Below are 24,841 nucleotides of genomic sequence, written 5' to 3'. Positions count from 1 at the left end.
GGGGTGAAATCAGAGACCGGTTAGGAGGCTGTTGTAGTGGTTCAGGTGATAGACGATGGTGACTTAGACCCAGTGATAGCACTTGAGGTGGTGAAAAGGAGTTGCATTTGGTTATATTGAGAAGGTGGAGCTGGTAGGATTTGTTGATAGTTTGGGTGTAGGATGTGATGGGAAGAAGAGTCATGGGTAACTCCAAGGTTTGATGGGTAGATGGTGGTGCTCTTAATTGAGATGGGCAACCCTGAGAGAGGAGCAGGTATGTTTGGAGGGTCATCATGGGGGGAAGGGAGTAGGTGAGATAAGGCCAAGTAATGTGGAGGGGCCAACCAGGCAATACATGGCCCTAATGTTATATGAATGACTTAGGTACTATTCTATACTTGATAGATTGAGGAATTTGGGGCTAGCTGAAAGACAATAATTTTGTGTTAGAAATCTTTCTGGTAGTGCAGAGGAAATGAACAAATGAGGGTTGATTGAGAGAGAGTTGAGACTAAAGGCAGAGAGATTAATGTGGAAGCTTTTCCAGCAAACCAGGCTAAACCAAGACAGTGTGTTAGGGATATAAAAACCAGAAAGAGTACACTAAATATTCACTAAGGTGATTAAATGATAGAACTTGGTTATTGACTAAAGCAAAGGGAGGATTCTGAGTTGACTCTTGGGTTTCTAGCCATCACTAAGATATAGAATAGATTTTATGTAGGGAAGGGGAATGGCCTTATTCTACTCATAATTTATGTTTTGCCTACATATTAAAAGAGATTTAAGGGAATTCCCTGGCTGTCCAGTGGTTAGGACTCGGTGCTTTCACTGCTGTGGCCCGGGTGCAATCCCTGGTGGGGGAACTAAGATCCCGTAAGCCGTAGGGTGTAGCCAAAAAAAAAGAGAGAGAGATGTAAAATAGTTACAATTAAACATATGTTTAATGAACCCATTAAAATAGGAGATGAAAATAAATATACTAGAAACTTTGGCCAACATTGTTACTCTAATTAAACATGAAATTTATCTTTGTACTTCCTGGAAAGCAAGACAAGAAATGTGGGAAAGAAGGGGTTATATAATTCTCATTGTTTGTTGAAAGGAAACAAACCAGCTTGTCAAGAGGAAAGTGACTTTTTTTCCTGGAACTAAATTGTGTGGGCCCTTATTACAAGAGACGTTATTACATAATGCCGTGGACAGTTCAACAGAAAATGTAGAGATGTTTTTCATGTTACTGTTTCTTAAGCAAACCCTTAATTAAAGCAAGAGTAAGGGTTTTTAAAAGAAAGGGCAGCCTGAGTCCTCACCTTTTGGCTTCGTAACATGTCACTGTGCTCAGTGTAAGGTGAGAAGAGGATGTGTACACCTACCCCAGCTCCAGTAGACTGTGCTGCCCTGCAAGTCCTGTAAGCCTAGGAGCTCCATGCAGGTGTCTTTTGGATGCTGTCTGGTGTCATGGGCTGCGCCTGTTGTCTCTTCTCATGTGAAGTGCCCTTTCCCTTCTTGAGAACTGCCTCTTAGGGTCACTCAGATAATATAATGAGAATGGTGCCTCCTGGAGTTGTAGGATATGGAAGCCTTATTTTCTCTTAACATATACAAATTTAAGACTTCAGTCACTCCTGGAATGTTTCTAGCCCACTCAGCTCACAGTAGTCATTTTCTCCTTTGGACCATTTAATATTCATTTGAGGGGAATAATGTAAAGTAGTGATAAGGAACTGTGGCTTTGGAGTCAATCCCAACTCTTCCACTTGCTAGCAGTGTGATATTGGGCAAGCTACTAAACCTTTTTAAACCTCAATTTTCTAATCTATAAAGTGGGGATATTGTTAGTGTTTATAGCAGTGTTTTGACATAATGCATGTATGCATTTGGCACATAGAAAGTGCTCAATAAATATTAGTTGTCATTATAATGATTATTTCTAACTTTTCTTTCCCTGTGTTGAACTTTTGCATTGTGTTTTTACTTTTCTCTAATTGAGGTATAATTGACACACAACATTATACTAGTTTCAGGTATACAATGTAATGATTAGTTATTTGTATATATTGTGAAATGATCACCACAGTAGGTCTAGTTAACATTCACACATAGTTACAAGATTTTTTTTTTCTTGCAGTGAGAACTTAAGATTTACTCTATAGCAACTTTCAAATATGCAATACAGTATTATTAACTATGGTTGCCAGGCTGTGCATTACATCCCATGACTTATTTAACTTATAACTGGAAGTTTGTACCTTTTGAGTCCACCCATTTTGTCCACCCCCCAACTGTTTTTACTTTTTACTTGGCTTCTAGTCAAGTTTTACATTTTCTGTGGACACTCAATAAATATTTGTATTTGACCGACTCTGAGTTTTTGCTTTAAGATATAACACTAACTAGTTACATATAACAAGTTAAAAAATGACAACCATGAAACTATAAGGCAGCTTTGTGACTTTTCCAGGGAACTAATTTCTGAACAGTCTATACTTGGAACAACTTTATAATGTTATGGAAGCATTTAACTTTGTTGGTGGAGCTAACCAAATGTTACCATCCCACATACTTAGGGCTAAATGCCTGGGGTTTAGTCAGAAAAAGGAAAGGTTAAATAACGCCATATGGGCAAGCTTGTATGTAATATCTTTGACGACTGAGAGCTACTGGAAAAAGTAACATTTTCCAGGGGTGCAGAGGAAACATTTTTATATTTCTTGCTATTACAAAGTGATACTTTTCCTCTTGCTCCTTTCTCTGTACGTTAAAGTTTAATTCTAACCTCTTTTTTCTCTTCATATTTGCTATATAAACTTGGTATTAGTTACCTATTGCTGTGTAACATATTAACCCAAACTTAGCAACTTAAAACCACAAACATTTTATTCCCTCACATAGTTTCTGAGGGTCAGAAATCAGGGAGTAGCTTAACCAGCTGGTTCTGGGTCAGCGTCTCTCATGAGGTTACACTCAGGGTGTTGGCTGGACCTGCAGGTTGGGCTGGACTGCAGGATCTGCTTTCAAGCTCCCTCTCTTGGTTATTGGCAAGCTTCACATTTTTGCTGGCTCTTGACTAGAGGCCTCCGATTCTCCCCATGTATGCCTCTCTGCAGTAGTGGCTGCGTACAACATGGTAAATGGCTTCCCTCAGAGAGAGAGAGCAACCGAGATGGCAACCTCAGAGTCTTTAACAACCTAACGTTGGGTGTAGCATGCTGTGACTTCTGCCATACCAACCCTGGTATGATGTGGGAGCAGAAAACACAGGGATGAAAAAGAGGTGGGGACCGTTGGGAGCCATCTTGGAGGCTGGCTACCACAGCCTTCGTCTGTTAGTAGAACTTCAGCTGTTGTCATGATATGTAACCACTCCATATGTAATGGCTTATCTTTTGGGTTTTCCTGTTTCATTTCAAATTCCTATTGTCTGAAACTAAATTTATCATCTCCCTTCCCATGCCCTTCTGACTTTTTTAAGTGACTTAGGTTTACAACCTTGAAGCCATTTTTTTCACTTTTCCTATCCTTCTTATCACTGTTAAGGTCCTAATTTTATATTTTGTTCCCTCAGTATCTCCCAAATCATCTTTTTTGTATTCCTATGGCTATCATCCTAGTAAGTTCCTTACTGCTTCACACCCACAATTAAAATAGCTGCCTGGTTAGTAGCCTGGCTCTGAATCTCTCCTTTCTAGTCCATTTTATATGCTTCTATCAGACTAATCTTCCTGAATCCTGACTCATTATGTCATACCTTGTGATATATCCATTAAAATTCAGATAATTTTTCTCGAGATCCTTAGCCTCTTGTGTGTATGTAATAATATTGACAAGAGGGCTTTTGTGAGAAAATCAATCCATTATGTACTCAGACTTATTTATGACTTAAAAATGATCTTGAACATTACAAGATGATGAAAAGTTTATTTTTTTAAACTTTTAAATTTAAACAGTAAGGTTTGGGAAAAAGTTACAATCTGGTTTCATTTGGGGGGACAAGAAATGTTTGAATTGTTTTATTATTGGATAATTGCTATCACAGAAATCAAAAGATTTTCATAGCAACAATGAAGAAGAGACTTTTTCTTTTTCTTTTTCTTTTTTTTTTTTTTTTTTTTGTGGTTCGCGGGCCTCTCACTGTTGTGGCCTCTCCCGTTGTGGAGCACAGTCTCCAGACGCGCAGGCTCAGCGGCCATGGCTCACGGGCCCAGCCGCTCTGCGGCATGTGGGATATTCCCGGACCGGGGCACGAACCTGTGTCCCCTGCATCGGCAGGCGGACTCTCAACCACTACGCCACCAGGGAAGCCCGAGGGATGGTTTTTCTAGGCCCACTTTTCACTGAGGATGCCTCCTGCTGGGGCCCAAAGTCTTGTCTTCTCTCCCTGCCTATCCATAAAAACCCAAACCCCTTCAGGTTATGGAGATGGGCAGTGACAGCCACCCCCACCCCTGCCCCCCTGATGCTCCCTCTATCCCCTCAGCCCTAGCCAAAGCCTGGGCAGTTGCTTACTTCTCTGCTTTTAGGTTCTTCTTTGGTTATTGGCTCCTGGGATCTCTCTTTCTTGGCCTTATAGAGCAGGAGGCTTTTGGGATCATGTAGTTTGCCATACTGCTGGAAACCGAAGTTATAATATTTTTCAAACTCGATGAATGCAACAATTTTTCACAGTTCTTAGGAATGTACCATTATTTTGCCATTAGAGAACCTTATATGATAATCCTTGGGTTCATCAAGAAGAAACTATTTCTTATTCCTGAAATAAGACTCCAAAGTTGAGTTTCTACCCATTGAGCACATTACCTTAAAGATTAGAGAAAAGTCTGGATTTTAATTTGTGTGACTTATTCCCAGTTTAACCCCCCACCCCCCACCCTTTGCCTTTCTTCTTAGGAGAAACAATTGCAGCGCTTACAGATATGAGCAGCTTGAATCGTCCAGAATCTGATGGCCAGATCACAATTTTTACAGATAAAACAGGAGTTATAAAGGCTGCAAGATTACTTCTTTCTTCAGTGACAAAAGTGTTATTGCTGGCAGACCGAGTAGTCATTAAGCAGATAATAAGGTCAAGAAATAAGGTACTTACTTACCTTTCTAATGTTTCTACTTGTGTCTTTCAGGGTTGTTCAAAAAGTTTTTTGTTCTTCTTTTTTTTTTTTTAGGTTAACTGCAGGTAATTCAGCAATGCTTATCTGTTTTAATTGTTTATTATTCTAATTGTCTACAGTTTAAAAGTGATGCTTCATCTATACCTGTAATTCCTAAATGTATATACTGGGCTCAAACTTTTGAATGCAAATAACATTTCTTCTCAGAAAACCATTATCTACTTGTTGAGGTTTATTGGTGAAAACTTTTCGTGTGTACAAATGTGGGAAGAAAAGCTGAGCACCATGACAATGTATGTAGTAGAAAGCTAGCTGATAAAAATACTGAATTCCGGGCTTCCCTGGTGGCGCAGTGGTTGAGAGTCCGCCTGCCGATGCAGGGGACACAGGTTCATGCCCCGGTCCGGGAAGATCCCACATGCCGCGGAGCGGCTGGGCCCGTGAGCCGTGGTCGCTGAGCCTGCGCGTCCGGAGCCTGTGCTCCACAACGGGAGAGGCCACAGCAGTGAGAGGCCTGCGTAACGCAAAAAAAAAAAAAAAAAAAAAAAAAAAATACTGAATTCCTCAGTGCCTTTTTTTCCCCTAAGTCAGAGAGTAACAATTTATATGCTTAAGAAAAAGCTCAATTACCTGAAACCACAATTATCCACATTATAAAATTTCTGTATGCAAAGTTCCTAAATATTACTTAATAATCATAAAATTTAGAGAATAGATTTTAACTCTTCCAGTCTAGACCTCTTTCAGTCTCTCAGATAATGGCCATGCTTCTCTGTCAACAGGGAAGCCAGGGTGTGTAAATTTATTTATTTATTTATTTATTTAGCTGCGGGTCTTAGTTGCGGCAGGCGGGATCTTTTAGTTGTGGAATGTGGACCTCTTAGTTGTGGCACGCGAACTCTTAGTTGCGGCATGCACGCGGGATCTATTTCCCTGACCAGGGATGAACCCGGGCCCCCTGCATTGGGAGCGCGGAATCTTACCCACTGGACCACCAGGGAAGTCCCAATCACTTCTTTCCCTGGATAATCCCCTAGGCAAAGAGGAGGGCAGTCAGCCAGGGAAGGGATCCTCCCACTGATTTGAGGACAAAACTACCTGGCTAGTATTGAGTGAATTAAAAAATGTAAGTTTAAAGAGAAAAAGCAGTTGGAGAGGTGAATCGGACAGTGCTAGAGGCATAGGAACAAACCTTCCTCTCTTTGGACGACAGAGGTTCTGCTCAGTGGTAGCAATCTGCCTTATCTGCATTAGTTGCCTAGGCTTCCTGAGCTGCCGGGGCAGATTAACATGCCAAATATCCATCATATCCTCATTAAAAATAAGTAAACACAGGCTATCTGTGTTTTCCTTCCCTATCTTGGTCTGACTAAAACTAATCCAGTACTGTTATTTTAGAGAAAAGTATTTGAAAATATGTTTCACATCTATTTACTTTACTTCTAAATATCAAGAAAATACATAACGTTCTCTGTTGGCTGTGTTACAGACATGCCCTCTATCTACTCCTGGCTGCCCAAAGCTTCTTGGCAATTAACTTGTTTACCACAGGCAGTTTCTGACTGATCCAAACTTTTCCTACTCGTGAAGTCCCTAATCGCCCTTTGCACTCCTCACTATGCGAGTGACCTTCCTTACACTTTTCTGAGGAGGATGGGGTTCCCCCAATTCTGGTTCACTGAACCTTAAAGCTTCTGTGTATCATCTTTTATCCTCATCCCCCTCCTACTTCTCTGAAGATTTGATTACCTTAGTCCTGCCCATTCCCACCTTCTCCAGACCTTGCTGCATAAATGACCTCTTGCATATTTAGTCATTTCCTTTACTTTTTCCTTTAATTTTCAAGTAAGCCCAAGTCTTCCCATCCTAAAAAGAAATCATTCCCGAGATGATTCTAACCTTTGAATCTGCATCTACTTCTCTGAGTCCGTTCTTCTCTGTCTTTTCCTCCGACTCTTTCTCAACTTTCCCCTAGAATTTAGAACTTCTCTTTTGTTCCTCTCTTGGCTCAGGTTTGATGTCTCAGTCTCTTTCACATCTAAACCTGATAACAAAATAATGTCTGTTTTGCAGGTTCTTGCAACTATGGAAAGACTGGAGAAAGTGAACAGCTTTCAAGAGTTTGTCCAAATATTCAGTCAATTTGGAAATGAAATGGTGGAGTTTGCACATCTTACTGGAGATAGACAAAATGTATGTGTTTACCATATTTTAAAATCTTGAGATACATTTATACTTTTCAATTTGGATAGAGGTGTGATCTTTGTGATCATTTGGGTTGGTTTTTTTGCTTATTAAATCTATAACCTTGCTCTTGAAAGCCTTTCATAAATAAGCCAGGATAGAGTAAATAGATCTGTATGCCTTGTTTTGCTCACAGATAACAGTTAAATATTTTCCCACCTCACACACTGGGAAAGGTCATACTTGCCTTCAAGGCCCAATTCAAGTACTTCCTCTTTCACAGAACTTTCCATTTGACTCTTCTACAAGGGCTCAGGCAAATAAATGAGTCATCATACATATCCTGATAGTATTTTGTTATATATCTCTTATTATTCTTTCTTTAATTTGTTATATATTATTCTGTTATTATATCTTTCTATAATTGTTCTATATTAGATTAATAGTAATAACCCAAGCATTGGATGATTTGCATTGGCTATATGTTAGCTACTTAATATTCATGATTTCATTTAAGTCTCAGAACATCCGTATAAGGTAGGTGTCGTTATTACTGTTTCACATGTGAGGAAACTGAACTTGAGTAGATAATAAAGTTTCCCAAGGTCACTTTTCTAGCAGGTTGAACTCAATTATGTCTGATTCTAAAGCCTGTAGTTTTCAAACCGCACCATGATATTAGTTCTTTGTAGGTCTGTTCCCCAATTCAGACTGTAAGTTCTGAAGTTTAGGGAGGTGGAAAACCATGTCAAATCCAGGATTGACTTTTTCTTGTTGGGGTACTTGTGCATGAATTTATCCTGTCAAGTTAAATATATAATTGATCTCTTCTTGAGATGCTTTGGTATAGTCCCATAGGCCATGGTTTTGGGCGTGAACTTTCCTGGTTGTAGCTGGAGTTGGAAGGTGGGTATTGGCCTGGAAAGTGGCAGGCTGGATTATATGCTTCACTTAGTGCTTCTTGGACATCTGGGTTTAATGAGGCCTGTGTTTCGTCCTGTGGACCAGCCCTCTAACAGATTGAGATGCCATCTTTCTGGATCACTTGCTATCACCATACAATATATGGTGTAATGTATGGCTTACAAGTGTTATGTATACACACTTGATGCATTGTCAACTAGACCCACAGGTTTTTTTGCTAGAAGTCCTGTCCAGTATGTTAAAGACAAGGAATGGATGGAAATTTTAGAAGTGAACTCAACCTTTATTTTTGAAAGATACTCCTGATGGCTGATAATCACATGTAGGATACAGTCCTTTGGAATGTTACCTTGTGACCTGAATTAGCTTTGGAGTTTTTTGCAGTTTCTCATTTACTAGATGTAACTTTGCTTCTTTCTTTCCAATTAAAGAAAGCTGTATTGGGATGCAAGTGAATGAGAGTGATATTATTATAGGGATAACTCTGAATCCACTCTCATTTATTAAAACAAATAAAAGGAAATCACTTTCAAACTTTAGGTCTTTGTTATTTGTAAGAAAAGGCTTTTCATCCAACTGACAAGTGAGGAAAAAAATTGACTAATGTGACCGGTGAAAATTTTATGTAATCCAAATTTCAGCATCCATAAGTAAAGTTATTGGAACACACCCATATTAATTTGTTTATGTATTGTCCAGGGTAGCTTTCATACTACCACTGGCAAAACTAATTAGTTGTTTCAGAGACCAAATGAACCAGAAAGCCTCAAAAATTTATTATCTGGCCTTTTATTGAAAATTTTTGCTGACCCCTGATTTAGATGGTTACTAAACTATTATGAGAGTATTTGGTTATAGATTTAATCAGCAATATTTGGAGATCTTCTGTGATAGCACACATTCATATCAAGGGCTATATGAAGAGAAACCAAATGAAAAAAAACCAAACCCAAATACAGTGCCTACTTCAGAGTTTATATTCTAGTTGGGGAAAATTATATGCCCAAGAAACATCTTAAGAACATTTTAGAGCAGCATATTGGCTAAGTTTAGGATTAAAACAACAACAACAACAAAAAAAAGAAAACTTGAGATGAATATGCACTTAGATGAGATTAATCAGACATGATCCCTGAAAGAGTTGACTACTGAGTATCTATTTTGAAGGAAATAATAGTCCACACATGCTCAGTAAATAAGTCACTTTTAATTAAGTAAAGCATAGGATGGTTGTTTCTGGTTGGGAGTGAGGTGTGTTCACATGGGCAGAATGTCAGGTGTGCAGGCCACCAGAATGTGAGCCACATGGCAGCCTCTCCCTAGGTCTCAGTTCCTGGCTGTGCTGCCCTTAGTAAGGGCAGCTCTTTCTTTCTATTCTATTGTGTTGATGTATTTACATTGAAGTTGATGTATTTACATTGATGTATTTACGTTGAAGTGGTGACATTTTATAAAACATGTATTCTGGGTTTTTTTCCTACTTTGTCACTTTTTTAAAACAATGTTACTTAATTGTTGAGTATTGCTATTATGGAGTAAATTATTTCTCAAAAAATTGAGTTGTTTACAGGATCCTAGACTGCTCAGTGGTTTTATTCCATGTTTAGGACTTGAAAGACGAAAAGAAAAAGGCAAAAATGGCAGCAGCTAGGGCAGTTCTTGAAAAGTGTACAATGATGCTTCTCACAGCTTCAAAGGTAAGAAAATTTTTGTTTTACTGTGTTGTAAATTAATTTGAAAACCTGATTAAATGCATCTAATTTATGTATTTTACACTTTAAAAAGATGAAAATGATAAATTGGAATATGGGCTATAATAGTTAAATTTCAGTTATTCTTTAACAAGAATGTTAACTTCCATCCTCAGTTCCAAACATCAGGTAATCTATGAGTCAGCTTTGAGCAACTAAGCAGAAAATGGCTTATTAAGTGCTGTGAATGGAGGCCTGTCACACACGGTCACTGCCTGTGGGGTTTTGCTAGTCTCAGTGGGGAGCCAGCACATGTGCTCTAGAAAAAGCTAGGCAAGTTAGAATCTGTTAAGTAACAGTGGAGTATTAAGTCAGCCCTTAGCTTGTTTATTCTGTAAATTCATACCTCTAAGTCCTTATTCTACTTTTAACAAAATTGTCAATCAAGAGCTTGTAATTTCAAACAGCAGTCGGCCAGCAAATTGGTACGATTCAAGAAAGAACTAGTAAACATCTCATTAGCAGTTTGTTTAGGATCGCCTTTTCTGCTCGGAATATTGCCTCGATGCTAGGATCAGTGAAGCCACAGAAACAGGATTCACTGGAGTCTGCTTGGAAGGCTCTGTTCATAGCTAGGCCCTGGAGTAGTTTTTCCTTTACATCGTTTTTTAAAAGTCAAAGATGCATCCACAGTCATAAAACATCTGTTCATTTTTCCTCGTTCTTTTTTAGCTCTTGCACATATTAGGCAACATTTTAAAAGTTTTAATCATGATGAAGATATAGGGTTGTTTTTTTTTTTCAAAAATTTTAAGTAAACATACTAAAGTATAAAGATACAGTTTTGCACTCTGCCTTTTTCACTTAACCTTGCTGTCGCTTTTTACTCATCCTACTTCCACTTTAGTGAGGAGAAGCAGCTGGGTGAGCCAGGGACACGGGAGATTTTGGTAAAGAACCATTTTTATTAGCATGGCATATTCTCTGTAAGATTTTGTGTCTTATGATATGGGCCAAATCTTAACATAAAATTTTTCAATTGTTTCAAAGACGTGTCTCAGGCATCCCAACTGTGAATCAGCCCATAAAAACAAAGAAGGAGTATTTGACAGAATGAAAGTGGCATTGGATAAGGTAATTGAAATTGTGACCGAATGCAAACCAAATGGAGAGACAGACATTTCATCTATCAGTATTTTTACTGGAATTAAGGAATTCAAGGTAAGAATAGAGAGAATATATTTTGTTTTTTTCTTGCCATTTCACAGAAGCATCATTATATGTAGTATCCATAGTTTTGTTTAATATTTTAGCATAGATACTTCACAAAGGCAGATATTTGTCTTTAAAACAGTGCCACAGTGTACAAACTTAATACTCAGTAACATAAAGCTTAGTGTAGTTTGTACAGAGAACACTGGTCTAGGGTTATAGTAGCTGCTCTGGCCCTGTTTAGCTGTATGGTTTAGCTGTAGCCTCTTGTCCTCTGTTTAGAAGTGTTCCTTTCCCAGCTCTAGAGCAATGCCATACCATCATGGATGATTACAGACAGCAGATCTGGAATCTGCTGGAATCCCTGCTCTTCCTTGTGCTATAGAATAGATACTTTGAGACTGTAGTAATAGTGATAGCATTAATGATACTTAAAAATTTTAAGTGAACAATAATACATGCTAACATTTATCAAGCACTTATTCTGTGCCAGCCCTGTGCTTTAAATGTGTGTGTGCGTGTGTGTGTGTGTGTGTATCTCAATCTCACAAGAACTATTATTATTATTCCCATTATACTGTTGAGGAGACTGAGAAACAGAGATTAAGTAACTTGCCAGCTAGAAAGTACCACAGTTAGGATTTGAAAGTTGGCAGTCTGACTCCAGAATCCCCACCGTTTCAGGGCGGAACTCATGACAACTCAGAGATGGTGACAGTGCTCGCTCTTTAGTGAGAGCAGTGTCTAGTCGGGAAGACCCAGGAAATTGTCTAACACAACTCCCTCATTTAATAGGTGGGAAAACTCGGACCCTGAGAAGTTCTCTCATATGCTGAGGGTTACCTCCCTCTCTAGTAGCTGGGGCTGTGACAAGGGTGGTATTCTTCCCATCTAAGTAGGAACATGGGGTGGAAGAAAGTAATGGAAAGGACACTTATTTTTAGACGTCATGCTCTCAATAAGTATTTTCTCATTTAATCTCTAACTTCCCTTTTAGATGCATATTACTATACCCATGTTTTTGAGGAGGAAAGCTAATATGTGGTAGAACCCTTGTTTAGAACCAGGACTTTCTGATCCCAAAGTCCATGACCTTTCAGTTTACACCTCTGAGTCTGTTTATATGCTGTCTGTCCTACTCCACATCTCCTCCTGAGGGGGAGGAAGCTACAGGGACCAGTCATTCTTTCAGAGTTTTTATTACTGAAAGGAATCTTAGAGATAATTTTTCTAATTCCCTCTTTTTGTTAAGGCTGAAGGGATAGATGTCAAAGGTCAAAGGATAATAAGGAAACAAGTGGGGTAGAGCCAGGTCTTTGGCCTCTTGATGCTGCATTTCCGGTTCCAGGCCAACTAGGGGCAGCGTGGTACCTGTGGCCGCTGCCGACAGCTCCAGCTGCTGACCTTTTCGCCAGCGGGCGTTCTGCAGAGCAAAGCGGTCATGAATAGACTCAGTCTCACTGTCAGTGGTTATCTTCTTTGCATCTGTAGAGGGAAACTGGATACTTTATTTGTTACTTGGAATATATGAACAGATCTTATGAAAACATACAAATAAGTGGCTTTCAAAAAAAAACTCCACTAAGTTGCTGTTTAAAAGCATATAAATGTTCTCTTTAAAGGAAAATAAAAAAGTTTGACATAAATGGTATGTGGACTGATTTTTATGTTGTAATTCTGTTTAAATCCTCAAATTCTCAGGTTCTCATTGTCAATTCCATACCTCACTTTTATCCATGTTCTTTCCTAGCTTAAGAAAAAAAAAAAAAGAAAAATCCTGTCTCCATAGAACAGAGTGATTCCTGGAGATAACTTGGGCCAGGAGGAGAAGGGGAAGCTATTACTTCCCTGTGGCCTCTCGACCTTCCCAAATCTTGGTATTTTCAGGGATCATGTTAAAATGGGTCATATGTAAGGATTAATTTGGAATGATAGTTGTGAAAGGACTTTAAAGTGTGAAACAAATATAAGTTATCCTTATCAGCACAAGAATTGTGCCCACAATCATGATCATCATCACCTACTGCCTCTCAGCCCAAGTTGTTTCTGTGACATATTTCAAGGGCTAGAGGTTAAATAAGGTTGAAGTGACATAGCATATCTCAGAAAGCTGAGAGAGAGAAAACTGTACTAGTGAACATGTGTTTGTCACACATTCAGGGAACTCAAAGCACAGGCTGGCTGAAGTGAAAGGAGGTTTAGGAGCTCAGAGAGATGAGATAGTCTGTTAGAAAGATATGTAAAGACAAGACCCTGGAAGGTTTTGTGTTATGCGGTACAAGTTTGGGCTTGGTTTTATAGGTGTTGAGCCAACTAGAGGGAGGTGGCACTATCTGAAGAGGTATGTTTTAGAAAGATGATTGAGCTCCCCTGGTAGAGAATGTTTTGGTCAGGGAGGTACTGTTGGGGACATAAGACAAAATATAGGGAGACTAGTTTTGCTGAATTAATGAAGGAAAAATTGATGCCTTTCCTAGTCCTTTCTGTACCCCATACCTTCCACACCATTCCCCCTGGGCTCAACACATTCATTTTTGGCTGTAACATCTTCCAGGACTTTGCCTTGGCGTTTTGTCAGATACAAATCCTTTACCTGGAAGCTGGTTCATTTTTCCTACCAGTTGCTACATGATAATGCTCCTTCTGCCTTAGTATTCATTGATCTTATAGAAATGCTTTGTTGGGCTTCCCTGGTGGCGCAGTGGTTGAGAGTCCGCCTGCCGATGCAGGGGACACGGGTTCTTGCCCCGGTCCGGGAAGATCCCACATGCCGCGGAGTGGCTAGGCCTGTGAGCCATGGCCGCTGAGCCTGCGCGTCCGGAGCCTGTGCTCCACAACGGGAGAGGCCACAACAGTGAGAGGCCCGCATACCGCAAAAAAAAAAAAAAAAAAAAAAAAAAGAAATGCTTTGTTAACGACTATAGTAATAAAGCTCCCCACGGCCGTTGGTGGCTCTCGAGCAATGTGTCCTCCTGGGTTAGTGGACAATAAAGTCATCCCTGGATGCTGTATTTCTCCTGAGCTTTCAGACAGGCAAAGAAATTGCTAGCGTCTTCCTGGGCCCTGGGAGAAAGTACAGCCCATCTGGTTAGGTGGGAATGTTGACTCATGTGGATGTATATCCTTTTTGTTCTCAGATGGATATTGAAACTCTTCGGGAGAATCTTTATTTTCAGTCAAAAGAGACTCTCTCTGCGATGCTGGACGCCCTCTTGGAGCGCACGGAGGACTTTACTGATTGTGCCTATACCAGCCACGAGCACAGGGAACGCATCTTGGAACTGTCAGCTCAGGCCAGGATGGAACTGCAGCAGTTAATTTCTGTGTGGATTGAAGCTGTAAGAGCTTTATTTCATCAAAGTAAATCTTCTGTAATAGCTTTTCCCTGGAGCCCTGAGAGTTGTGGCAGGTGCCGTCACCACCAGGAGTGTGAATGTGGTCCAGAGTGGGCCAAGGTTGTCTCATTCCTTTTCTGCCCCCTACTTGGCCAGAGCATCCTTCCCATCAGCACTCACTGTATTCAACATTTCTAGGCCTGTTGTTTCTCATCCTGGCCAGTCTGGATTCTGTGCCACCATCACCATCACTATTTCACCCTTTCGTCCCCACTCTTCCACCAGACTCACCTCTGGAAAATTCCTCCCCACAATGCTTCTTCAGAGTGAAGAGCAGAGGTTCAACCAAGCCTAGAGGTTCTTGGAACCTGAGTCTTACTGCTGGAGCCGTTCAGATGTGCACAGTTCTTAACTCTGAGGACAGCTGATTTACAGACACAAGGATTTAGAAAACTTACTGAGGTTTAGATGCAATGAAGACCAGGGTAGATCCAGCTGTCAGGTGAAAGATTTTTCCCTCTCACACAGATTCCTGGTCTCAGACTGGCGGGCAGCCACTTTAAGAGCCTTAAACAGGCTGCTGGTGCGCTTCAGACGTGGGAGTTATTTGGGCAAGAGTGGCAAGGACTGACAGAAGTGGTGCAACACAGGAGGTGTGCACCCAGTCTCTTCTAGAGCGTGGATTACAGATTTGAAAGGTAGAGCCCTGAGACATGTCTCTGGCACCAGTTATTTATTTCTTAGGCCTAGGATATGTCAAAAAAGTATTTAACATGGTTTACAACATACAGCATGGATAGAACAAATCTGGAAATCATGGACAAAAGCTTATCCAGTAAAGATGAAGAAGGGTGAATGTGCCTGAGAGAGTCCAGCAGTCTGCTTCCTTGTGAAGAGATTGATTTATGAATGAAGGGTTGTATAAATCACAGATTTCCCTCATATTTTCTTGGCATCACAATATTGCAAATGCTCATACTAACAGGGAAACTTAACTACGGTAGAATGGTGTCAGGGATAAAAGCAGTATTTTGTGTTTAGTTTGAATTGTCTATGTGATATCTAATCTGAAGTGTAGATTGCTTCAGAATTAAATTTTAAGCCCAACATGCAATATAAAGAGTTTCTGTGAGGAAACGCTCTCTGTGTTGGGAATCCAGTTCTATCAATACTTAAATTTGCAGTTAGTACCTTTCACATGTTTCACAAGCACTTGGATCTCTGATTCTGCATGTCAGATGTATTTTTCATTCATTCACTTTTTCAGCAGTTGTCACTGAGTGCCTTTTATATGCCAGGCAACGAAAATCTGAAGATGAATAAGATAAAATCTTTGCCTGCAAGAATATTGCAATGTAGAAAAATGTGGGAAGGTGTGAGACGAGTACAAAAAACTTTGTAAGTGTCCTAAGAGAAAGTACAGATCATGTGTTGAGAGGGTTTGAAGGAGGTTGAATTTGTATTTATCTAGAGGAATCAAGAAGCTTCATGAAGAGATTGACATTTAACTGATTTATTCATTCAAAGAATTGAATACCTGCTACCCTCCATTTGCTGTGCCAGGTATTGTGCATTCAGTGGTGAGCAAAATAAATGTGATCCCAGCCTTCACAGAGCTTACCAAGGCCTAGTGAGGAAAATAGACTTTAAACAACAACAACAACAGAAATCAAAAGTACATATGTAATTGCAAACTAGGATGATTACTTAGAGAAAAGGTTAGAGAGGGTAAGAAGAGGGTCTAATCTAAACTGTGTGATCTAAGAAGGCCTTTCTGAGAAAGAGACATTTATGTAAGGACTTGAAGACGAATAGGGTTTTAATTTTTATCTAGGTTAAGAATGAAGAGATGAGAATTCCAGGCAGAAGATAAAACAGATTAGTTTTAGACATGATAAATTTATTAAAGAAAATTAGATTTAAAAAATTCACCTGTTTAGAGTAGAAAAATGTAACTAAATAACTAAAATTCTCTTTTCCACTCTAACCATAAACAGGTGAATTTTAAAAATCTACTTTTCTTATAGTTCACAGATGATATTAAAATTTTATTATGTTTGTAGTTTGAGTAAAATTGGAATTACAAGATGAAAAAGATAACTCTTCACATGTACTTTTAAAACTTTTTAGCAAAGAAAGAAAACAAAGAGCATCGATGAAGAACTGGAACTCGCTATATTGAAAATCAGTCACAGCCTCAATGAACTTAAGAAAGAAGTAAGTATAGTTTGACATCTAGCCTCTTTTAATTCTTTGCAAGTTGTCATGTTGTATGGTATATATAAAATGCCTTAGCATTAGTATGTTCCTGTGCCCAGAAAATGTTTGTAACGTTTTCCTTTGACCTAGTTATTTTGAAGCCACTGTTTTATTAGTGCCATCATTCTCAAAGCTTGTACACAAATATAACAGCCCGAAACTGGAAACAATCTAAATTTCCAGGGAATTCCCTGGTGGTCCAGTGGTTAGGACTTCACGCTTTCACTGCCAAGAGCGTGGGTTCAATCCCTGGTTGGGGAACTGAGATCCTGCAAGTGACGTGGTACGGTCAAATAAATACATAAATAAATAAATATCCATCAACAGGGGAATCAATAAATGAATTTTGGTATAACTATCAAATGCTATTCACTAAAAAGGAACACTATCGATACGGGTAACAATATGGATGAATTGCTTAAACGTTACACTGAGTGAAAGAAGTCAGACACAAAAGTGTGTGTGTGTAATTCTGTTTAGAAAAAATTCTTAAAAAGGCCAAACTGATTTATAGTGACAGAAACCAGCTCAGTGACTGCCTGGGGTCAAAAGTAGGGGGGGGGGCTTCCCTGGTGGCGCAGTGGTTGAGAGTCCACCTGCCGGTGCAGGGGACGCGGGTTTGTGCCCCGGTATGGGAGGATCCCACATGCCGTGGAGCGGCTGGGCCCGTGAGCAATGGCCGCTGGGCCTGCGCGTCCGGAGCCTGTGCTCCGCAACGGGAGGGGCCACAACAGTGAGAGGACCGCGTAACGCAAAAAAAAAAAAAAAAAAAAAAAAAAAGTAGGGGGATACTTACTACAAAGGGGCATGGGAGAACTTTTTGTGGTAATGGAAGTGTCGTAAATATTGATTATGGTGGTAGTTACTTGGGTGTAAATGTTTGTCAAAACTCATCGAACTGTACCCTTGGTACATTTTGTTGTATATAAATTATACCTTAATAAAGTTGATATTTTAAAATGTTCTTTTGGCTGTGAAGATTTCCCTGTTCCCTGGATGAAAACTTTATCATCTAATGACTTATTTGGTCACTCTTAGGTAATTGAAAGTCACTTTAAGTCAGGGCTTTGTGAACTACAGCCAGGCTGTTTTTATAAATAAAGTTTTTTTGGGGGACACAGTTCTGCCCATTTGAGTTGGGTAGTTGCGACTATGTGGCCTGAACAGCCTAAAACATTTACTCTCTGGCCCTCTACAGAAAATGTTCATCAATCCCTGCTTTAGGTCATAAAACACAAACTCAGTTCAAAAATGAGAATGTTCGTTCCAATATATTAATCAGTATTTTGATTCATTCAATTGTAGGGCTTTGCTCCTGTTCCCCACTCCTCTAGCTCGCCTAGGGCTTTTGGGGGAATTGTGGTCTCTTGTCTCTTTTTCAGGCCCTTCATCCCCTATTATCTAGCTTCTGTTCCAGATCTTTGCCAGGTTGTGGCACAGGGAAAGAAGAGAGGAAGTGGGGAGTTCTTAGTGATTGGTGCCCTTACGAGATGCACTAGGCTCGAAGATGTTTAAAGCTGACTTCCTCTGTCGTGAATACTTGAGTGTGCTCTTCAGAGGCTCTCCTGGTGCCTCCCCTGACCAGCCCCTTACTTTGTAACTTCTGTGCCACTTTGCTCCCTCCATTTTGGGGTGTGCCTGGGAGGGGACTCACAGCGAGCACCAGAAAGACCCTCCTCACAAAAACTTTTCTTCTCACTTATCTCTAACTTCTTTGTTCTTTTATATTTTTTAAGAGAGTCAAGGGCTCAAGAGAATGAATTGGTTTGGGGGAGTTTCATATATAAATTATCTGGTGATGTTTCATTGACCTCTGTTGAAACCTTCATTTTAACATCCTATTAAACATTAGAAGGATATGGTCTTCTATGGTTTAAAAAAAGCCTACTCATTTTTTCCAGCCTATTCAATTTTAACTAAACTCTTGTTAAGACTGTGACTATCAGTTGAAGATAAAATCTTTTTTTTTTTTTTTTTTTGTGGTACGCGTGCCTCTCACTGCTGTGGCCTCTCCCGTTGCGGAGCACAGGCTCCGAATGCGCAGGCTCAGCGGCCATGGCTCACGGGCCCAGCCGCTGCGTGGCATGTGGGATCTTCCCGGACCGGGGCACGAACCTGTGTCCCCTGAATCGGCAGGCGGACTCTCAACCACTGTGCCACCAGGGAAGCCCTGAACAAAAAATCTTTTGGTGATAGACTGAGTGGCTTTCCATAAGCTTCACTTTCCTTACCTCTGAAATGGATATAATAACATCAACCTAGAAGAATTTTTATAAGAATTAAGGGAGATAATGTCTGTAAAGCTACTTTCAGTACCTTGCACAGAGCAGGAACTTCATGTTTATTCACCCTTCTTCCCTTGGAGTTTATAAGTTGTTTCCAGAACCATTTGTAAGATTTACGTGACCTTGAACAAGTCACTCAGTCTCTAGGGACCTGTTTCATAGTTTGTAAAATAAAAGGCTGGCATTAGCTATTTTCTATGACCCTGATGGTTAAACAAAATCTTTTGAATTCTTACGTGCATTTAATTTCCAAAGGAAAATACATTTTAATGTCTTTGTTTCTGACTGTAATTATTCTCACTTGATTTCATGAAAGTGGACTACCCTATTGTTAATTTTGTACAAAGTCCTGCAGTTTGAATGGACATTGGATTACTTCCAGGAAAAAAAGAATCACTTCATTCAAATAGGCTTAATTAAAAATCAGATTTTCCTTAGGACAGTGTTATTAAAAATGATCTCTTTCTGGTGAACCCCAAAATAACCTGTCATAACATTTTTTTTAAAAGGCAGGATAAGGAGAAGAAAAGATTTTGGAGTTAATAGTATGCAGAGATGTTCAGTGAGAGTGAGCAGTGCTTAAAATCCATTCCGCCTAAAGTTAAATAAAACCTTGAGGTTTTCATTATCCTTTTATCCATCATTTCTCCTGTGACCCAAGAGTTAGACAGTAAAGCTGTGGATAGCAATATAGATAAACTGTGAGCCCCCGAGGAAGGGGTTGTGTCCTACTTGTTATGTATGTCCAGCCTTTAGTTCAGTTCCTGCCATAATGTAGGTATTTAATAAAATTTGTTGAATATATATTTTATGTATATATACATGTATGTGTGTGTATATATATATATATATATATATATATATATATATATACACACACACACACACACACACCCCTCAGCAGATCAAGTGGCACTGATATGAGGTTGCTACTCTTTAGTTTTTAAAGTACTCATGAGGTTTTTGGTCACAAAACCTTATTGTTTGTTGTCTTTTTTTCATTACCCTTCACTCCCCACATCTGCAGCTTCATAGTACAGCAGCTCAGCTGGCAGCAGATCTGGTAAAATACCACGCTGATCATGTGGTTCTCAAAGCATTAAAACTTACTGGAGTAGAAGGAAATTTAGAAGGTTTGGCTGAATATGCCTGCAAACTCTCTGAACAGAAAGAGCGGCTTGTTGAGGTGAGCAGTAGGTTGCTTGTTAAAGAAACTGTAGTTTAATGAAAGCTGTACTATCATCAGGTAATATTAACACAAATACCGTTTTTGGTTTACTCATAAGGTCGTTTTCTCTCTTGCCTTTGGAATCTTAAAACTATCATGTTTATCTGTTCTGTTCTTACAACAATTTGTCCTCTAAAACAAAACAATAAAAAATGCTAGAACCCACAAATGCCCTTCTTAACCTTCTTCCTTATCCCATCAAAGAGATTAGATCTTGGAGCAGAGCAGTGGAGATACAGCGTAGGACCTTGTTTGTATTTGAATCTTTTGAGTCTCAGCAGGAAAGAGATGGCACATTCAAATGAGGTTGATCTTAAGAGGGTTTAATAAAGGAGCCATTTACAGTTGCATGGATAGGATGTGGGGAAACCATGAGAGTACAGGAATTGGGGCTAGTGACAGCAGAGCTGGTACTACTCCTACAACCAAATTAACAGGGGGAGTGAGTGGCTTCTGGAAACTGGAAGGGCACAGAGTCCTTCAGAGAGCCTTGAGTAGTTGTGGTTTTAGGACTAGACACAGAGACAGCCCACGGCAACCTGCAGGGAAAGAGCATGAGAATAAAGGCCCTTCCCCTCCTCATCCCTGCTGCTGTATTGCTGGGGCTTCCCATTGGCCAAACACAGCTGTAGACCACATAGATCAGTCTCCCAAGAAGGAAAAAGAGTGGATATGGAGGGACAAAGAGAAGACACTCAGCACAGTATTCCTTCTCGGAATCTCTTCTGTTCTGCCCAAATCTTTGTTATGTGTTACTGATGCTTTACCTGCCCCTTTTGTTATAATTCCAATTATTGATTGATATTGTAAGCCTTCTACCTATTGAGAATGTCAGACATCTGCTAGTAAAGAAATGTATACTTAAGCCATGTACACGTGAAGAATATATCCCCTTGTCTATATGAGGTACATCCCAGTCAACATGTATATTAATGCACAGATATGAACCACCTAGCTGTGTTCATATTATCTAATGTCCCCTGCTCACTGAATCTCACATACTAATGGTTAGAAGGAACTTTTAGACTAACTAAGCTAGCTTCCTCTCCTTTATTTGTTTACATCTGAAAACTACTAGGGAGCATTCTTAAAATGACTGTAGATACATCTCCTTTTTAAAATAGATCTGATGCGTTTTGTTTATAAATCAAGTATTATGACTGCAGGCAAACTTGCTAATTATAGGAATCCTGCAGCAAATCTTCTTAAAAAGTGAAAAAAAAAATTTTCCCTAATTTTCTGTTTTAAGCCTCAAGAAATTATTGAAAAATTATTTTCAAAAATTTTCATTGATACAGGCTCTTTACTCATTATATCAGTCTTGCCTAATCGAGTGTTATCTTCAGTAAAAGGTGTGTTAATTGACAGGGAGAAATGTTATTTGTTGGCAGAAAGAATGTGTAGCTTGTGGTAGCTGACATAGTTTAGCTGAGAGACCTTGGATAAGTCCTTCTCTGAGCCACGTTTCTTCATACGTAAAATATGTGGGCACTACAAGGTCCTTTCAGGATTCCTCTTGGTTCTAATATTCTGTGACCACCTTGCCATGATCAGATAGGAAGTAGAAACAGTAGGGTATATGCTAATAAACCCGTATTTGTTCCTGCTTTGCTCCTAGAGAATCCGTTGGTAACCAATGCAATATTATAATAATCTTATTAATGTACAAATGTATTTTTATAGGTTTTAATGTTTTGTTTTCTTTGTTAATTACAAAATGATGCTATGTATTGTGAAGAATGAGAAAGTTGAACTATAGAAATGGTTTTTTGTAGACCTGTCGATTGTTGAGACATGTGTCTGGGACAGAACCTCTTGAAATAACCTGTATACATGCAGAGGAGACATTTCAGGTGACTGGCCAGCAGGTATGATCAACAGCAGATCGTTCCTTCCATATTATGTTTTATCTGAGTGTCATAACAAATTGTGCACAAGGAAGACACAAATGGTTCTGCAAAACTACGGGCCAAATCTACTGAGCGAAATGAAGGTAATGGAATTTTTGTTGGTAGTGTGCCAAAACATTCCATTGGATTATCTGGTCGTCTGCCAAATTAGAGATTGGCCCATTTAATTGATGCCCTAGTTTATATCTATTTAATTGAAGCCATTTACAATACAGGTCGTTATAACATGTTTGAAAACTAAGTTATCATTATGTGATAAGCCATAAGAACACTCACATGTTTTGACACAATAATTCCTAAGGGCATAAGGAGATTAAAAGAAAAATAAAAACAATACTTGTTACATTACTTATAATAAGATTCAATTGGAAGCAAAATAACAATCTTAAGTTAGGCAAATCATGTATTATGATGTTACAGTAATAATTTTGATAACTAGAATTAGCAACATCAAAAAATGTTTCATTAGGGCCTCCCTGGTGGCGCAGTGGTTGAGAGTCCGCCTGCCGATGCAGGGGATACGGGTTCGTGCCCCGGTCTGGGAGGATCCCATATGCCGCGGAGCGGCTGGGCCCGTGAGCCACGGCCGCTGGGCCTGCGCGTCCAGAGCCTGTGCTCCGCAACGGGAGAGGCCACAACAGTGAGAGGCCCGCATACCGCAGAAAGGAAAAAAAAAAAAAAAAAGTTTCATTAAAATGTTATGTGACAAAAGCAGGATACAGACTTGTTTATATGCTATAATTGCTACTATATAAAATGTACATATATAAGAAAATGACTCTAAGAATGTGCAGAAATGAAAGTTCTGCTTGTTAGGGAGAATTGTGAGTTATTTTTTTCTGAATTCTCTATAATATGACTTCATTTTTATAATTTTCAAAAGCATTTTAACAATTGATATCGCATTTAATACTGTCTCTGTCCGATTAAGGGAAAAAGGGAGGGACAGAAGTTCCTTTTCCTTTTAGGTCTAAGCTTGAAAATACAATTTACCAGGTGTATTTGTTTCATTCATCATGGCAGCCAAAAGGACTTACTCCTTATTGTATTATTGGATGGCAGATGTCGAGCCCCTGGATTTATAGTTGAGAACAGCAAAAGCAGCTTAGAGACAAAGGTGTTGTGTGCCCTCTAGCAGACCCAAGTTGGATGCTGGAAGGATGTTTATGCTCCCCGTGGAGAACAGTATCAAAAGCTTCTCACGGAAAAAGGAACTATCTGAGTGACGCTCAGCAGTGACCATCGGCTGAACATTTTATTATAACCAGAGGATCTCTGTTTATTGGGAGAAACCAAGGCTTCAATATTTACTTGTCCATTTGGGAGTCATACTACTTGCCTTGGCCATAAATGTATTTCAGTAGAGCTAAAGTTTGACTCTCCTGCCATATACAGTTGGCTCTTGTTATCCTCAGGCCCTGCTTGCTATTTGGTTGTAATTCTCTGCTTACTCTTTTCATTGCAGCAGGGATATTAGGAAAAGTATATTTTCTTTTGCAGGATGGTGATAGATAGAGCCTGCTGTCAATTTCTGTAACTTGAGAAGCTTTTTCTATTCCCATAGCCTCAGCTTTTATTCCTAGTCTTGACTATCGGTCTCACAAAGGGATAATTTAAGAAAACAGAGCATGCCTCTAGGAGAATTTATATTACTTCTGGATACCTGTGCTTTAGCAATGTCATTTTTATATTTCCTTTACAATGTTACAGCATATCCAGGGCACAGTGGAACAGTTTCCACGCTGTACAGTGGCTCCTGGTTGAGAAGGCGGCACTGCTGCATCTAGCTTGTAGTCCATGGCGAGCCATGTGCCCACGTTCCCTGAAGATGGGGAACCTTGTTCTACTCTGAAAGCTGCCACCTGCTTGTCAAGCCTGTGCCTGTGGGACTGTGCTCACCCAGGAGGAGCGCCTAGGTCTAATTCTCTCGAAGGCAGCCTGACTCTGACCATAGCAGTTTTTTTTTTAATTGAAGTACATTGATTTACAATGTTGTGTTAGTTTTCTAGTGTACAGCAAAGTGATTCAGTTTATATATATATTTTTTATTTCTTTCTCATATTCTTTTCCATTACATATCAGTTTCTGAAACCTCTTCAGTGACTTCCTATCTCACTCAGAGTAAAGTCCATCTTTACTGTGCGTGTTTCTCCATCATGTGGCCATTGGTGACCTTCCTTTTTTTTCATGTCAGTCCAGTCACACTGACCTACTGGCTGTTGTTAAAATGTATCAGAACTGTTCCCACCTCATTCCCAAACGACTTTCCCTAGGTTTCCCTGTGGCTCCCTCACCTTCTTCAGTTCTTTGCTTACATGCCACCTTTGCAGGTGACCACCTAACTTAAAATGCTGTGACTGCCTAACACCCTCCATCCTCCTTACCCTTTGTTTTTGTACATATCGTTCATCATCTAAGATATTTCATAATTTACTTACATGTTTTTAATTACCTGTCTCCCCACATTATAATATGAGCCCCATGAAGAGAGGAACATTTATTTGTTTCGTTCACAACTGTTTCCCCAGCACCTGGAACATGGGTACAGTGCCGGGCATACAGCAGGTGAATGAAGAGTCATATATTAGTTACTTGGTATCTTTGAGTCTCAGTTTCTCCAGCTGTAAAATGGGAACAGTGCTTATTGAGAAGGATAGTATTTTGTTTGTGTGTTTTTGAGGATTAATACTAATGTATATCAAGCACCTATCACAGTACCTCAG

General features: G+C 39.6%; 1 protein-coding gene across 1 annotated transcript in view; it reads left to right on the top strand.

The window, feature by feature from the left end:
• CTNNAL1 (catenin alpha like 1) overlaps nucleotides 1–24,841 on the top strand; it is a 61,881-nt gene that overhangs the window by 18,988 nt on the left and 18,052 nt on the right. The window contains exons 3-10 of the mRNA XM_082624529.1: nucleotides 4,873–5,060; nucleotides 7,164–7,283; nucleotides 9,806–9,895; nucleotides 10,940–11,110; nucleotides 14,239–14,439; nucleotides 16,567–16,653; nucleotides 20,008–20,166; nucleotides 21,984–22,076. Coding sequence (XP_082480655.1) covers nucleotides 4,873–5,060; nucleotides 7,164–7,283; nucleotides 9,806–9,895; nucleotides 10,940–11,110; nucleotides 14,239–14,439; nucleotides 16,567–16,653; nucleotides 20,008–20,166; nucleotides 21,984–22,076 — 1,109 coding nt within the window. The remainder of the gene's footprint in view (nucleotides 1–4,872; nucleotides 5,061–7,163; nucleotides 7,284–9,805; nucleotides 9,896–10,939; nucleotides 11,111–14,238; nucleotides 14,440–16,566; nucleotides 16,654–20,007; nucleotides 20,167–21,983; nucleotides 22,077–24,841) is intronic.

The sequence above is a fragment of the Mesoplodon mirus genome (genome assembly GCF_964341445.2).
Source record: "Mesoplodon mirus genome assembly, chromosome: 1".
NCBI lineage: Eukaryota > Metazoa > Chordata > Mammalia > Artiodactyla > Ziphiidae > Mesoplodon > Mesoplodon mirus.
Note: the sequence above shows the minus strand (reverse complement) of the source record. Positions and strands in the feature narration are given on the sequence as shown.